We start from the raw sequence: 14,109 nt of genomic DNA on the forward strand, positions 1-14,109 counted from the left end.
GAGGACAGTGAGCCCTTGCTGTGTTAATAACAGCTCGGTGAAGAATGCCAAAGCCCGGGCTAGAGATACAAATGAACTTGTTTATAAGTCAGTTTATTAGTTTATGTGCTTAGAGGGGCAAAAAGGGCATTTATGGGAATTTATATAAACAGAGAATGTAACTGGATATAAACTCTGAGCTAAAGGTCAGAGAGGATATCTGAACAGTGGCATTGCATACTCATGCAGAAATTCCACTTTAAAGCCTGGTGATGATGGACGCTCTTTCAGCTGACAGCAGAAAGCCTTTAAATGAGCCTGCCAGCAACAGGTTCCATCTTTAATGCACTGGCTATTAATGGAGTGCAGGGTGTGGTGCGGCGGGAAGCCAGTAATAATCAATTTCCTGCTGCTGTAATCATAGTTCTCTGTAAGTTAATTAGCATCTGTTGAGTGTTATGGAGAGACATCTGCAGAGAGGGAGAGGTGGTTAAAACCAGTGTGAGGAGTGTGACACAGGCGGTGGGACTGCAGTATCGTGTCAGGGCTATTAGATTAAGGCTAACATGAGTCATTGCGTGATGGAACTAATGGCGCATCTGATGCGTGTGATTGTGATATTGTAAGATCCAATCAGCATCACAGATGGACCCCGTCTCCCCTCAAGACCTCTCATCTGTCTTATCATCCTCAAGATACTGTCCAACAGCTCAGAGGGCTCGAAAGTATAAAACCTTATCTACAAAGTGGATGAACAAGTTAGAAGTTATCTTCCCTCAGCTGGGGTGTATATAAATATATAATAAAAAAAAAAAAAACACCACCAGAGGGAACGAGAAAATTCAATAAGATACAAACAGAAGAAAGCAAGAGACATTGAGAAGTGATTTCTAATTTGCTGATGTTACGCTGGCTGACTGGAGACAGTCGAACACCGACAACCAGTCACATAATTGGAAGTCAAAGAGTCTAAAAGCCATCAAAAAAAGGAGACACGCAAAGTGATTATCGATTCACTGGTTAAACAACCAAATTACAACATCACTTACTTTTAATGGAGAAAAAAGGAGCCCATACATTTTGTTTTGTTCAAACTGTTTTGCGTTTCACTCTGATGCTGGCTTTTAGTAAGGAATACAAGATTTCATGGCACTATTTCAAACGATATAACCAGTTCTGCCAAATAAAGATTTTAGATCGATCCACTTAAAAATAACAAAACATCCAGCCAAAAATGTGTCCAGATCAGACTTTGACAGTTTACTCCTCCTGTTCATATCTTTTTTTATGTTTTTGCGTTATGTAAGAAAATGACTTTGCCCCAGAAAGATCACCCACTGTGGACTGTGGACTGCACTGTTTGGCATTTTGGCTGAATTGGTCATTTTGGTTTTGTGAAAACCTGCAGAGCTATACCCAACAGAAGGACTGGCACAAATTACTGCAACTATGCCCTGGTCAGGTCAGCTGTGTAGGGGAAGTGATGTCACCTAACTATCTATCTTATTGCAACCCTTATTTAATAAATAAACATCCTGCAGCAGAATATTTGAAACTCATGATTGAGACCAGAGCATTTACGTCTCTCTGTCTGGAGTGCACTGATAAGCTGTTTGTGTCTGCAGACTTTAAAAGAAACAAAATAAAAACCACATAATTCAAACGGAGCGATTTTGACAGTGATGATGGAATTATGTGTATTGTGGACACAAGAGACAAAACAAAAAATTTGAGCTGAGTGTAAAGAAAGAAATGTCCCAATTTAGCTTGTGGTGCTGATAAGTCCACAGCGGGTGGTAGCAGGTATGTGTTGCATCTGAGAAAAATGAAACTTTCTGTGGTAACATACAGCCAATATACAAGACAAAAACATCAAATTTGATGTGAAAAATTCTTAAGTTAATCACTGGACAAGAAATCTTGGAGTAAGAGTTTTAAAAATAAGTGGGCCTTGAGGATGTATCCTTAAGTATTTAAAGAAGAAAATGCTCATTTCTGAAATAAAATACTTAAACACTTCCTGAAGCACAACACTTAGTGGAATGTACTGAATATAAGCTAAAATGTCTCATTTCATTCTTTATGTAATCTTAATTATAGCAAAGACTGCCTAAGGATGAAAATAACTCCAACTTTAGTAAAAAATGACCCTGTGTTATAGATGTATGATTACATTTTTTTGATGTTCCAAAGAAGGATTGTCTGTGTCAAAAATATATAGATTTTGTACTATTTTTGCCGTGCCTTAGGATGATGACTGTATCAAGTTCTTGTTTTTTGGTTTGTGTTGTTATGTGTTTGCACAAGTTTGAGCCATGTGGTTAAAATATTTCTTTAACCAGTGTATTACTTGTTAGTCTTCAATCAAGCAACTTGAGAGTGTTGATGAATCTTTATACAAGTTTTATTTTGATAAGACTTTAGATGAGGGAACCAATTAAGCTTATTTAAACATTGTTTTTTAACTGGATTTTAGGATCCACTGAGAAACTGAGACAAAAAGATATGTTCATGCTCATATTAACACCATGCTATAAACTCAAAGATAAAAGAAACAAGAAAACAAACTTTAAAACAAGGTTTGTATCTAACATGTCTCGGTATAAGATTTAATTTTTACAGCATAGGTTTGCGTAAACATTAAACTCTAGGTCAAATATCCTAAAACCAGCTAAATTATGATGTGACATTGACCCTGTTTGTAACAGGTATAGCCTAGCCTCCATGCTGGTTTCTCATTAGAGGCTCAAAGATAACTAGGATTTGTCCATCATCTTACCCCCTTTCCTTTTTTTTAGGGCTACCAATCCCAGCCGTCCTGGTGAACAAGGCAGGGTACACCCTGGGAAGGTCACCAGCCAATCACATGACTAACACTTAGGCCCCGTTTACACAACAACGTTTCATCTGAAAACGCTAAAACGCAGTGAAAAAAATTTGCGTTTACATGGAAACGCTGAGGGACTAAACACGTTGTAGTAAGCATGCCAGGCCTGTAGTTGGCGCTTTAACTTTCTTGTCCAGAAGCCGCTTTTGGGAGATCTCCACCAAAGTAGAGTTGAGCTGATCATCTGGTGTATTGGGGAATACTAAGTTAAAAAGTGGAGCAACAGATGCACATTTTGTTGAAAGACAGTCAGCAGATTGAGCAGCACTACTACCGCTTACTGTTTACATGGCAACGGTGTCGGCAGCGTTTTCAGAAAAATCCCATTCTGGAGGCCGTTTTCAGAAGTTTGCATTTTTGGTCAGCTGAAACGCTGTTTCCGTGTGAAGGCAAGGCTGAAACATGACAAAACTTTTGTGTTTGCCCCTAAAGCCATTGTCGTGAAAACAGCGCCTGAGAGACAGACAACCATTCACACACACCCTCACCCTCAGGAGTGATTTGGAGTGAACCTAATGAGCATGATTTTGGACCATGAGAGGAAGCTGGATCAGCTGGAGAGAATACGTGCATGCAACTCTACACACAGGGCTTTCACACTTAACCCTAACTGTGCTTTCTCGCAAACCAGCCCGCATTCATTCCAGTCAAAGCAGGACACAAGTAGGAGGGCGTTACCTTGACTTCCTGCTCATTTCATCAACACAAAATATGACCACATTCTTAACCAATTTTTCTCCAGTCTGAACATGCTGGCCACTTCAAAATTAGGATTGGGAAGTGGCATGGAGCAGTGCTAGTATGAAAGCCCTAACATAAAGGCCCCTATCCGGCATGGTATTGAAACCAGAAGCCTTCCTGCTGCTAGGCAACAGCGCTGACCTCTGCACAACCTAAAAAGCCTTTGTGGTGATTTTTTTTTTCTTTGAAACACAGAAGCTACAGTTTCTTTAAGGCCGTCAAAGGTTTTTTGTTGAAGCTCATATTATTGTTGAAGGATATTGTTCCTCGCTAACTTTACATCTCAGTGGTTTTATAAGTTTGACTTGATGCAACCTTTGTTGCCACTATCTTTACACCGGCTGAAGCTTACAGCTCATAGCTCATACGTGCATCTCACCTCTTGTAACCACACCATTACTCTGATCCTGTACTCTGCCCTCTCCCCTGGATTTAGACCTCTCCAGTAATGCTACTTTCACTCTCAGCCATGCTTGTGGCCACTTTGCACTCCTGACATAAATGAATCAACATACCTCACTTAGTGTATGAACATTTTTAACCTCCCAACCTCTGTTAAAACCATTACGTGACACCAATGACATGGATAAGATGACTTGCCATTATAACACACCTCTGAACGATGTTATGACACGTGACATTTAGCGTCACATCAGTGGAAGCACAGGATTAATGAAGCATTTTCAGGTTCAGATGGAGCATTAAGGCTGCGCTTGTGTTGGCTGTTGAGCAGCGGTTATTAAGCTTCATAATGGTGAGTTAAATCATGGCTGTGCAGCATAAACATCTTATTATATTCATGCAGGTGTTCAGCTCTGACATTATAACCCTCACACCCTCTAACCCTTAAACCCCAAGAACTGATGTTTATACTTAATGCAGACCATGTTTGCTGCTGCAGCTCTGTCTCTTTATTATGAGTGAATTTAATATAATGATTGTGTTTGTGTTTATCGAGGAAGGAGTAAGGAACTATTAATGGTTATTTCTTCAAGCAAAGTGTGTTTCACTGACGCAACATTAATACTAACACTGCAGCATTCAGGTGCAGAAGATACAGACGGTATTCCGTCTCCTGGTTTCCGAGAAAGGGACACGTAATGGAAGGGAGTTATCATTAACTGTAATAGTTACACCTGTGCTTTTCCTGTTATGATTTCTCATGATGTTCCCGTTCTGTCAAGTTGTCTGCAGTGAAAAAGCTCCATGGAGCTGTTTTAGGAGAGTTAATGATTCAGCATGTCATTGTATGCCATTATCCCGGTTTATTTTATGTATTTTTAGTCATTGCTGGTCTGTGCTTTAATATTTTATGTTGTTTTAAATTTGCAAGTTTCTTTTCCGAGCTGAGCTGAGTTAAGTGGCAGCCAACTCGAGTTTCATCAATACAGCACAGGGAGGCGAATGTCATGTACTTTTCTGATCTAAATTTTGTTCCGAGTTTTTCTTTTTGAAATGGAAACTATTTATTGAACTGGCATAAATCTATGACTTCACTGTGCATCAATAAAGCTACATTAACCACCACGTCAAACAAAAAAACTCAGAGTTGGCTTGGGGCACATTAAAGACCTCACATAAAAGAAAATGCCCTAATCAAACATTTTCCAGCTGTGCAAGTAATAGAGTGTTGTTAGGCAGGGATTCATGCAGTGGACCCCATATAAACAACTATTACAGGAATTTGACCGACTGCCAGCATGTTGTTGTTCATTTGAGATGAATTATACGGTTATTACAGGAGAGACAGAGCTGCCTATGATAGGAATAGTAATGGATGGACCTTCAGTAAATGAAATTACTTCCAGTGAATTCAATTACGGCAAAATTAAAGAGTTTGTAATGTTCCTAGGGCCACCTGAGGAACCTTATTCATTAATTCTACCCTTATTTTCCCACAGCGTGTTGTTCTTTTCTGGCATTACACTGCTTCACATTGATCCATCCAGCCACGTTTTTTTTTTTAACCTCAAGGGGGGGAGAAGACAAGAACTAAAACAAATCCTCTACAGGACAATTGTACCCCTTGTGCCAGGAAAGTTATTCAACCTACCGTCCACACACGCCGGCCTTGCCCTGGTGGTCCCGGCGATCTGGCCTCTCCGGCAGGCGCAGCGGGCCGTCTGCCTAGCGATGGTCCGTCTGGGAACGCTGCTGTCTCTGTTGAGCATCACTATCTCGCAGGTTCCCACCGCCAACTGGCCTGCCAAACACAGCAGCGAGGAACAGAGTACATCACATTAGCATAATGAGAGTGTAATGAACACATTACAGAGGAGCAACTGGTGTGAGAAGGTACAAACAACTGGCAGTCTGGACGCAGGGCCCTTTTTTCTGCTCCGTGGACCACTCAACAGTTTAATACTCGTTTCAAGTCTGGGGTAGAAAAATGAAAAACTGATTTCACCGCTTTACAAGCAGCAGGCATGAATGCTTCTAGTTTAAATACAGCATGGCTGGCTGCTTTGTTGATAAAACTGTCTTATTGTAAGCTTTTGGAAAAAGAAGATTCCTCCAGGTATCTGTAAAATGACATTTCCTATTTGTCTAACTGCAAGCTAACACGATTGCAAGTCTAAAGCTTCAAGATATGAAAGTAAACCTTAAAGGAAGAACCAACAAACTGAGTTTTTTTCTTCCCCCATTGAGACAAATACAAAAGCTTTTTTATTGGAAGACTGCCCTGAGCGTTCTGCATAAGTCAGCCTGTTTCTTACTCTATACTGTCCTGAAATAAAATCACATCATGGTCATTAGCTCAAATATCTAACACAACCCGCGTTAACATGTCTCTAATCAAGGGCAGCTGAACAAACCCTATTGTTTGTTATCTCTAAAGATGGGATTTCTTGTTTTATTAGAGCTTTATCTTGACAAAAAAAGCAATTTCTCTTTGTTTCATGCTTTGTTGTAACTGTCAGTGGTGGGTTTCATTCCTCTTGGAACCAATCATCATTAACAACAGCTGATCCTTTGAGGCCAACCGCCAATCATTTCTGGCTTCCACTGCAGTCAGGGCATGTTCAGATAAATAATGGTGGACAACCCAGCAAAGACTTCTTCTTTTGTCCACTGGTTCAATAAGCAACTCGGGATGTGAGGATAAAATTGGAGTTGATGACTGAATTGGCATCTGCTCCCAATGCAGACATCTGTTTGGTGATTAATCAGAATTTGACAGTCGTCCAGTAGTAGCCAGTCAGTGATGAATGCATTTCCACCAGTGTGTGCCGCTTTTTTTTTTGGTTCTACACACACAAACACACACACACACACACGCACACACGCACACACACAGCTTTCTTGTAGTAAAATAAAAATCTACTTTAATGTGATTTGGCAATTATACTCAGGCGACAAATGGAAACAAGAACATATCTGAAAAATTCTTCAATAATTCATTTTTTAAAGTTAACTTTTGGACACCTGAGCACAAGTTAAACCAAAATCTAAAGAGATGAAAGATACAAAAAGTGAGTCATGTTCATAATGCCCTTTATGTTTTGGAAAGCCTTGACATCAGCAGGGAAATTTCAAGAGGGGTTTAAGATCAGAATCTATTGAAGAAAGCTCTGAACACCACTTTACCGTGTGTAAAGATGTTCAGTGTCGTGTGAGGAGAGCTCATTGGATGTCCAAATACACGATGATCTCATCACTGCAGACGTCAATGGTAGATGGTAAATGGACCACAATTTAAAAAAAAGCCTTTCTTGTCTTGATCAAACGTGCTTCACACCTCATGTCAAAAAGCAACCCATCTCACATTTATCCTCACACTTATGTCAGAGATTGCCTTGAAATTCCCCAGCCCATCAGGACCGAATCAAATACTGATTTTGCACATACTTATGTGCATCATGACTCAAACAGGCAATTGTATGATCAGTGGACGACCTGCTCTCCCCCCGAGCCACAGCTGCCTGACAGGCTTGGAAAATGCCATGTCAATGTGTTCATTAGATTTCTAGATTTGTTGTGTCCACTTGGAAATATTTGTGGTGGTGGCAAGAAGCTAAACGCGGCCTCAAACTGTAAGACCTCCTCTCTGTACAAGAACATTCAGAGAAAGCTCGCCAACGGTCGTCTGGAAACCTTGATGTTGGGCAGCCGTGCTCATATAGACAGATGGCTGAATGGACTAATCGAGTACACCATCCTTAGACCCCACTGCTAACAAGCCAAAACATTTTGGCTTTGCTTGCCTTATTGCTACAGGGACGGCAATGCCAGTTGGTTGGTTCCCCACTTTGGCCGTGACTGAACTTTCAACTATTGGGTGGGTTGCCATAAATGTTTTTGCAACCATAAATGGTGCTCAGATGATGAATTCTTGTGGCTTTTTTCAACTGTGGATTTCTTTCTGAGCCATTATGAGCTTTACATTTGTGGTTTTATAGATTTGTTCCAGCCAGAGTTTACATTTGGACAGCACTGTAAAACTGATACATGTCCCGTCAATAATTTTGTAATTACAACGATTACAGCTCTGTCTCACTTTCACATTTACCCTTTAAGAGCCTGTTAGAGCCAGTATGTGTTCATGTAACAACGACCTGAGATGAAACACTGACCCAAAATTGAACATAGGAAAAAATAATCAAACCTGCAGTAAATGGTCGGTAATGTAATAAAAGTGCTGAGCCTGAAATGTAACAACTTTTTGCCAAAAATTAAGCGTTGCGCTAGTTCAGGCAGGTCACGACGTCAAGCTCTAACAACATAGCTGTCATCATCAGTGCAGATCAGCTGATGGCTCGGCTGACTCCCGTGTCCACCTCCTATTGGAATACTGCTTTTAGAGCGGGCTATTTAAGCTGCTCCTGTCAAACCTACTTCCTGCTTCCTCTGCTGGAACTTCACAACCCACCTCCACCCCAGCTCCTCCTGTTATTTTATTCATGTTTTCTCTGCTCTGTCTGGGTTTTTATTTTGCTGCTGCGCTCCCTGTTTATGCCATTCATGATGGCTCATGATGGGCAGGAAGGTGTGCTCTTCCTACCTCAGGCTTTCCACACAAGCGCGTGGAAGAGCAGGGAATCCCAGAACAGAACCATACCGCCAAATGAAAATTGTGCAAGTTAATAAAGCTTATTTTTGACAAAGTGGTCCTGACTGAAATGTAACAAATGTTACATTTAAGGTCGGTTATTAGATTTTGGGTTCTGTTACATAGACATGCTCACTCTTATTTAAGTATCAATTTGTAACTGTCATCCTTTCATGTGCACTACATAAAAAATAAATAAACATATATAAAAAAATGAGGCGAGGACAAAGCGTTCAAATCCTGTGTGTTCTCATTTCATTGACTACAAACTTGTTACAGTGACAATAAGTTTGACTGCTGAGGTTAAAATTTTGGTGTTAGCTTTACAGAGACTGAGCTTTTGCAGGTAATCTAGATCAGTGGACCCCAACCCCTGGGTCGTGGACTGGTAACGGTCCGTGGGTCAATTGGTACTGTTGTTTTATCTTGAAAAATGACCAGATTCGCTCCGTCATACCCATCTTTGACTCATTCTTGATGCTAAACCCCCCTAGCTAGCAAAAAGGACAAAAAACAGACATCTTTGAAAATTTTCTTTGGACAGGCTAAAAGAGCCAGTGAGAAGACAGAAGAGCCGGTCCGTGGAAATATTGTCTGATATTAAACCGGTCCGTGGCGCAAAAAAGGTTGGGGACTGCTGCTCCAGGGGATTCAAGAATAGCATCTAATTTTAACTGGGTATACCTTTTAAAGACATTTTTTTGCATTTTGGGGTGACAGTTAAGGGGTTAAATGATCAAGTTGATGCATTTATATTTTAACTTCCACACGCTGGTTCATAACGTTGGTGTGTTACTGCTTGTTGATGTGGTTATTAGTCATATATGGCCGTTCAGTGCATGTATCTGATAGTTGCTCTATTTAGATGGAACTTGGAAACATTTAGGGCAAAATTGGCCAGCGGAAAACGAGTCAGCTCAGAAATGGGTCATCAACACGGTAGTTATAAACAATCAGCTCACATTCAGAAAGCTTTGTATGTCTTTGTCTGAATAACTACAGTAGATTAGCACACTCTGTAATTAAACTTTCATTATTTAATCACTAGTTTATCCATTCAGCCTCACACTGAAACACGGACCAGAAGATAAAAGAATGTGTGACTTTGTTGACTTGACATTGGCTGCCAGATATTGTACTCATTCAACAGAGTTAAGCTCTACTGAGACGGCAAATGGACAGAATGTCTTATGCTGATGATTACCTTGCTCTGAAATCTGCGCTGAGGGTGTGTGTGTGTGTGTGTGTGTGTGTGTGTGTGTGTGTGTGTGTGCTATTATTATACTTCTTTCCAAGCACAGAGAATTACTTAGAGTTCTCCAGGCATTACAAATTGATGGATGACTCTCGGGGCATGGGCCTGTGGTTTTGCAAGTTTTTTAAGTATCAAGTTTGTCAGAATGTAATCTCTAAATTAATTACAGCGAGCGGAGAAACATACAATTCACCAGGGTGTTTCGGCTGCAAATGGACTACTTTGGAGGGGGGAGATAATACATAAATAAATGTTCTTCATCTTGACTTTATCACGTCAGGGGAGCTCAAAGAGTTGATAAACCACTTTTCAAACTTTTGCTTGGCAGATTGCGTGATGAAACGAACGAGATTCCAATTTTAATGGGTTTGGATGAATTAATTTCAGATTTTGTTTGAATGTTGAGAGGCGAGAGCCGCTCAGCATTTAAAATAAAAGTAAAACGTGTGTCAAAGTAAAGAAATGAGCTTTGTGCCTTGAATTGCAAATGTAGCTCGTGCATGTGTTGGGTGATAATTTTTAATGAGTCACAATGACAACCGAGCAAACAAAAGAAGCGCTGTAACAATGATGTTTTCGGTGTTGGGATCCATTAAATGAAACCTCTATGTGGCCCTTTGTTGCTGACAAATTGATTGAGCACTTATTGTCGAGGCAGCAGTTTTGTTTGGGTAAATTATTTAGAAACCGAAGGGAACGTATTTAATTGTCTTTTTATTTTGGGCTTCCTGTTGTGTTTGAGGAGAAACTATTTACAGTTAATAGTCATGTACTTTAAAGATAAACAGGCTTTAATCACAGTGAATTGCTTAAGGGTGTCAACTGCATTCAAAAACCCATTACGGAGAACAAACATTACATTATACAGAGAGGACACATTTCACCTGTGTCGTTTAAAATCAAAGGGAGGTTTGTTTGCCGCCTCAAACTGGAACCAAAAGCAAATCAATAACCTGCTGAACCACAGCTGAACAACACTAATACGTGCGAGTACATCAAAGCTACCTCAGCCTGAAATCAGCACATTTCTTAATAAGCACAATATAAGTGCCAGTCAAAATCTCTATCACAACTTACTTCCTTTAGGTAGGAACACAAAGGCCCAGGGAAAGTTCTGGAAACCTGCCTCACTTTTGTAATGATGTGGAAAAAGTGTTGCACTTTCCTCCTCCTTTTCTTTATTGAATGGCGAGCTGCCAGAGGAGAGCGTTGGGGCTGACAGTGAAATAAAATCAGCTCAGTGAAGGTAGATTAGAGGAGAGTCTGTGCTGCAGTACCTGTAAGGTCAATCTCTGGCATTCAGCAACCATCACTCCTTTATACGGCTGTTTCTTGTTCTTCCCAACACCCTCAAAGGTTCATTAAGTCAGCTGCTAACTGCTCTACGACTTGGAATGGCTGTAATGATGGCAAAGGTTGTAAGGGTTGTTGATCAACACAAATGACTCATAAAATCACCTCAGTAGGCGCAGAGACTTCCAAGTTTGAGAGCAAGACATCTTGGGAATATTCCAAAAAGTGGTAACGACTGAAAAGGATTTAGCGACCTCTATTTTACCACCATCTTTTGGTCAAAATGTTACGGCCATGTCAGGATTAACCAACCAGGAAGCGCAGGCATACTGTAACATTTAGTCCACATTTGGACCCTCTTGGTGATACTCCAAATTACATGCACATAAATTCACACAAGCTGCAGTGAGGGGTCAAGGGCCTTTTCTTCTCTATAAGAACTTATTTTCTACATAAAACATCAAAGTTTAGCATTTTTCAAACATGAATACTCTTTGTGCCAGCAGTTTTATAACTTGATTTTTGGATGAATTATTGATTTTGTCACTTTTCTATGGCTGACCTATCAAATTAGAGGAGGGTGAGTCTTATAATAGAATAGATTGGCAAACAATGTTTTTTATTAATCCCCAAAGTGAAATTCAGTTATCTGGCAGATTAAATTATAAAAAAAATACACATAAAACAAGAAGTTCAGGTGTCGGTCAGCTCATTTTCCATTGACCAGAGAGTTATGAGGCCTGATGGCCGTAGGGACTAAAGATTTTCTGTATCCCTCAGTCCTGCAGCGCTGAGAGATGAGCTATCCACTGCCTCTGTTTCTCTGGTCCACAAAGAAGTCTAACCAGATTTCCAGGTCCAGAGTGGCTGCCAAAGCTAAAAGAAAATTTCCTGCATGTTTTTTTATCAGATCAAAGAAAGAATGAAGCTTGTTGAGCATTTAAAAACAGACAAAGCCATTTTGATAAATGGAAGTAGATGTGCAGCAGGACACCTTTTGTGACCTAGCAACTGTACAGGCCAGTGAGAAAAGCTCTGAAACAGAGGCTGTTGGAGGCTGCAGTGTGTAAACAGGGTCCTAAATGAGTACAGTACAAATCCTTTATGATATATGTTCAAAATTTTGACATTCAAATAAGATTTAGCAGAAGCCTTTAAAACCCTCATAACACTGTCAAGGAGACGCTTATTTCATTTGTTTATTCTGAAACTTCCCATGCTTTACTGTGCAACAGAATTGAGTAGAAAACTGAAGGACGAGGGAGACAAAGGGCAACAGGTTGAAACGAGACCCAGGTCTCCCCCTGTAAGACTATCTCGTCTGACAGATGCACAATCTGAATGCTGAGCCCAGCTAAAGCCCTGAGGGTGCACAGCTTCATGTGACGGTTAGCAGATAGTCTGAATTAGTAAATACAAGATTTAATATTTAAGAAACATTAAGAGTAGTTTGGGGGTATTTTCCGTAGATTTGCAGTACTTTAATTTGTTTTGTTTTGTTTTGTTTTCAGGGGCAGCTTTGCTCATTGATCACATTTGAATCACATACTTCTAACGTTCTGTTGCAGTGAAATCTAATTGTGAGCACTTTAAGCTTAGTTTGTTCAAGCCTTATCTTTGAGTTTGATTTAAATGCCTTTCAGAAATAATTTGACTTTATGCCAAGGTGTCCCTTCATCACACACTTCATGTGTCCTGGTGTGGGACTAGAGTTCAGGATTAGGGCTGAACGATTTTGGAAAATAATCTAATTGCAATTTTTTTTTTACCAATATTGCGATTGCGATTAAGCATGCGGTTTATCTTCTGCATTATTTACTAAACACAATCAATAAACTGTTCCATAGTAAGACCAACACGACAAAGGATACTGTAACATATAAACAATTCTTTCCTGTAGGCCAGGCCTACATGTTAAGATGTAATAAGATGAATTGATACAAATTGCATATCTTTATTTAACTATAACAATCACAGCAGAATATTGATGGATTGATTTAACTTCAAATCTTGTAGCTGTGTAATATAATTATCATTAAATACCTTGAAAATCAGAGAAAGGAACAAAGCACTGCAGAACAACAAGCCTGGTATGAATAATAATTTGAAAAACAACCATAAATCCTCTCCTCTCTGAATCACACACTAAATAAAGTGCAGAAATGTAAATAAGACCAAATCTCTGGCTCAGCCACTGAAATATGTCAACAAGTGGAATGCACTTTTTAAATGCACTTTAAAATTTTTCCTCTTTTTTTAATTGCAGCCTTTGCAATTTGAAAATTACGTTCTTTCACATTGCGATGTTGGTTTAAATTCAATTAATTGTTCAGCCCTATTCAGGATATCCTTTCAACTCAATGAATCAGCAGATTAGACTTTAAGTCACTGCTAGGCACTGTCGCTCAGCCAGTGATTGTAACAAGGTGAACTGTTTTCATTTTCACTGCTCCATAAGCTTTTCTTTAGCTCCACTGCCTCAGCCGTGTAGCCTTTAGGGACAGTAACCCAGACTTTATGTAAAAAGAACCCATTACGCTTTTCTTTATTTTCTGTCATGTGTATAATGTTATAAAGATGGATGTTGATCATATTTCTTTTAAATAATGTAGTGAAAACATTTCAAAGTCATCCTTGAGGCTTTAAAAGCTCAGGCTTCAGACTCGCTGACATCAGCTAGTCACAGATTTCTGCTCTGAGCACAGCGGCCCACAAAGAGCAGGGAATACCAATCCTCTGGATCAGTCTGTCCAGGAAAGTTTCCAACCCCAGTGCTCAGGACTGCTCTTCAAGTTTCAAGTTGTCCTCACTGAGGTTGCTGCTGTTGCCTCCAGCAGGCTCTGGTAAAGGTAGCTGGGTGGAAGAAAGTGGGCTAAAGAGGCTTGTTTCAGACACAGGCTAAAG

The 14,109-nt window shown here is 40.0% G+C and overlaps 1 protein-coding gene across 2 annotated transcripts in view; it reads right to left on the minus strand.

The window, feature by feature from the left end:
• The window catches only part of tafa5l (TAFA chemokine like family member 5, like), an 81,781-nt gene that overhangs the window by 53,199 nt on the left and 14,473 nt on the right, over window positions 1-14,109 (minus strand). For both annotated transcript variants that reach the window (XM_074682256.1, XM_074682255.1), the window contains exon 2: window positions 5,661-5,810. In XM_074682256.1, coding sequence (XP_074538357.1) covers window positions 5,661-5,810 — 150 coding nt within the window. The remainder of the gene's footprint in view (window positions 1-5,660; window positions 5,811-14,109) is intronic.

This window comes from Halichoeres trimaculatus, unplaced genomic scaffold (assembly GCF_033239565.1).
Source record: "Halichoeres trimaculatus isolate MK-OKI-2021-1 unplaced genomic scaffold, fHalTri1.1 fHalTri1_scaffold_11, whole genome shotgun sequence".
NCBI lineage: Eukaryota > Metazoa > Chordata > Actinopteri > Labriformes > Labridae > Halichoeres > Halichoeres trimaculatus.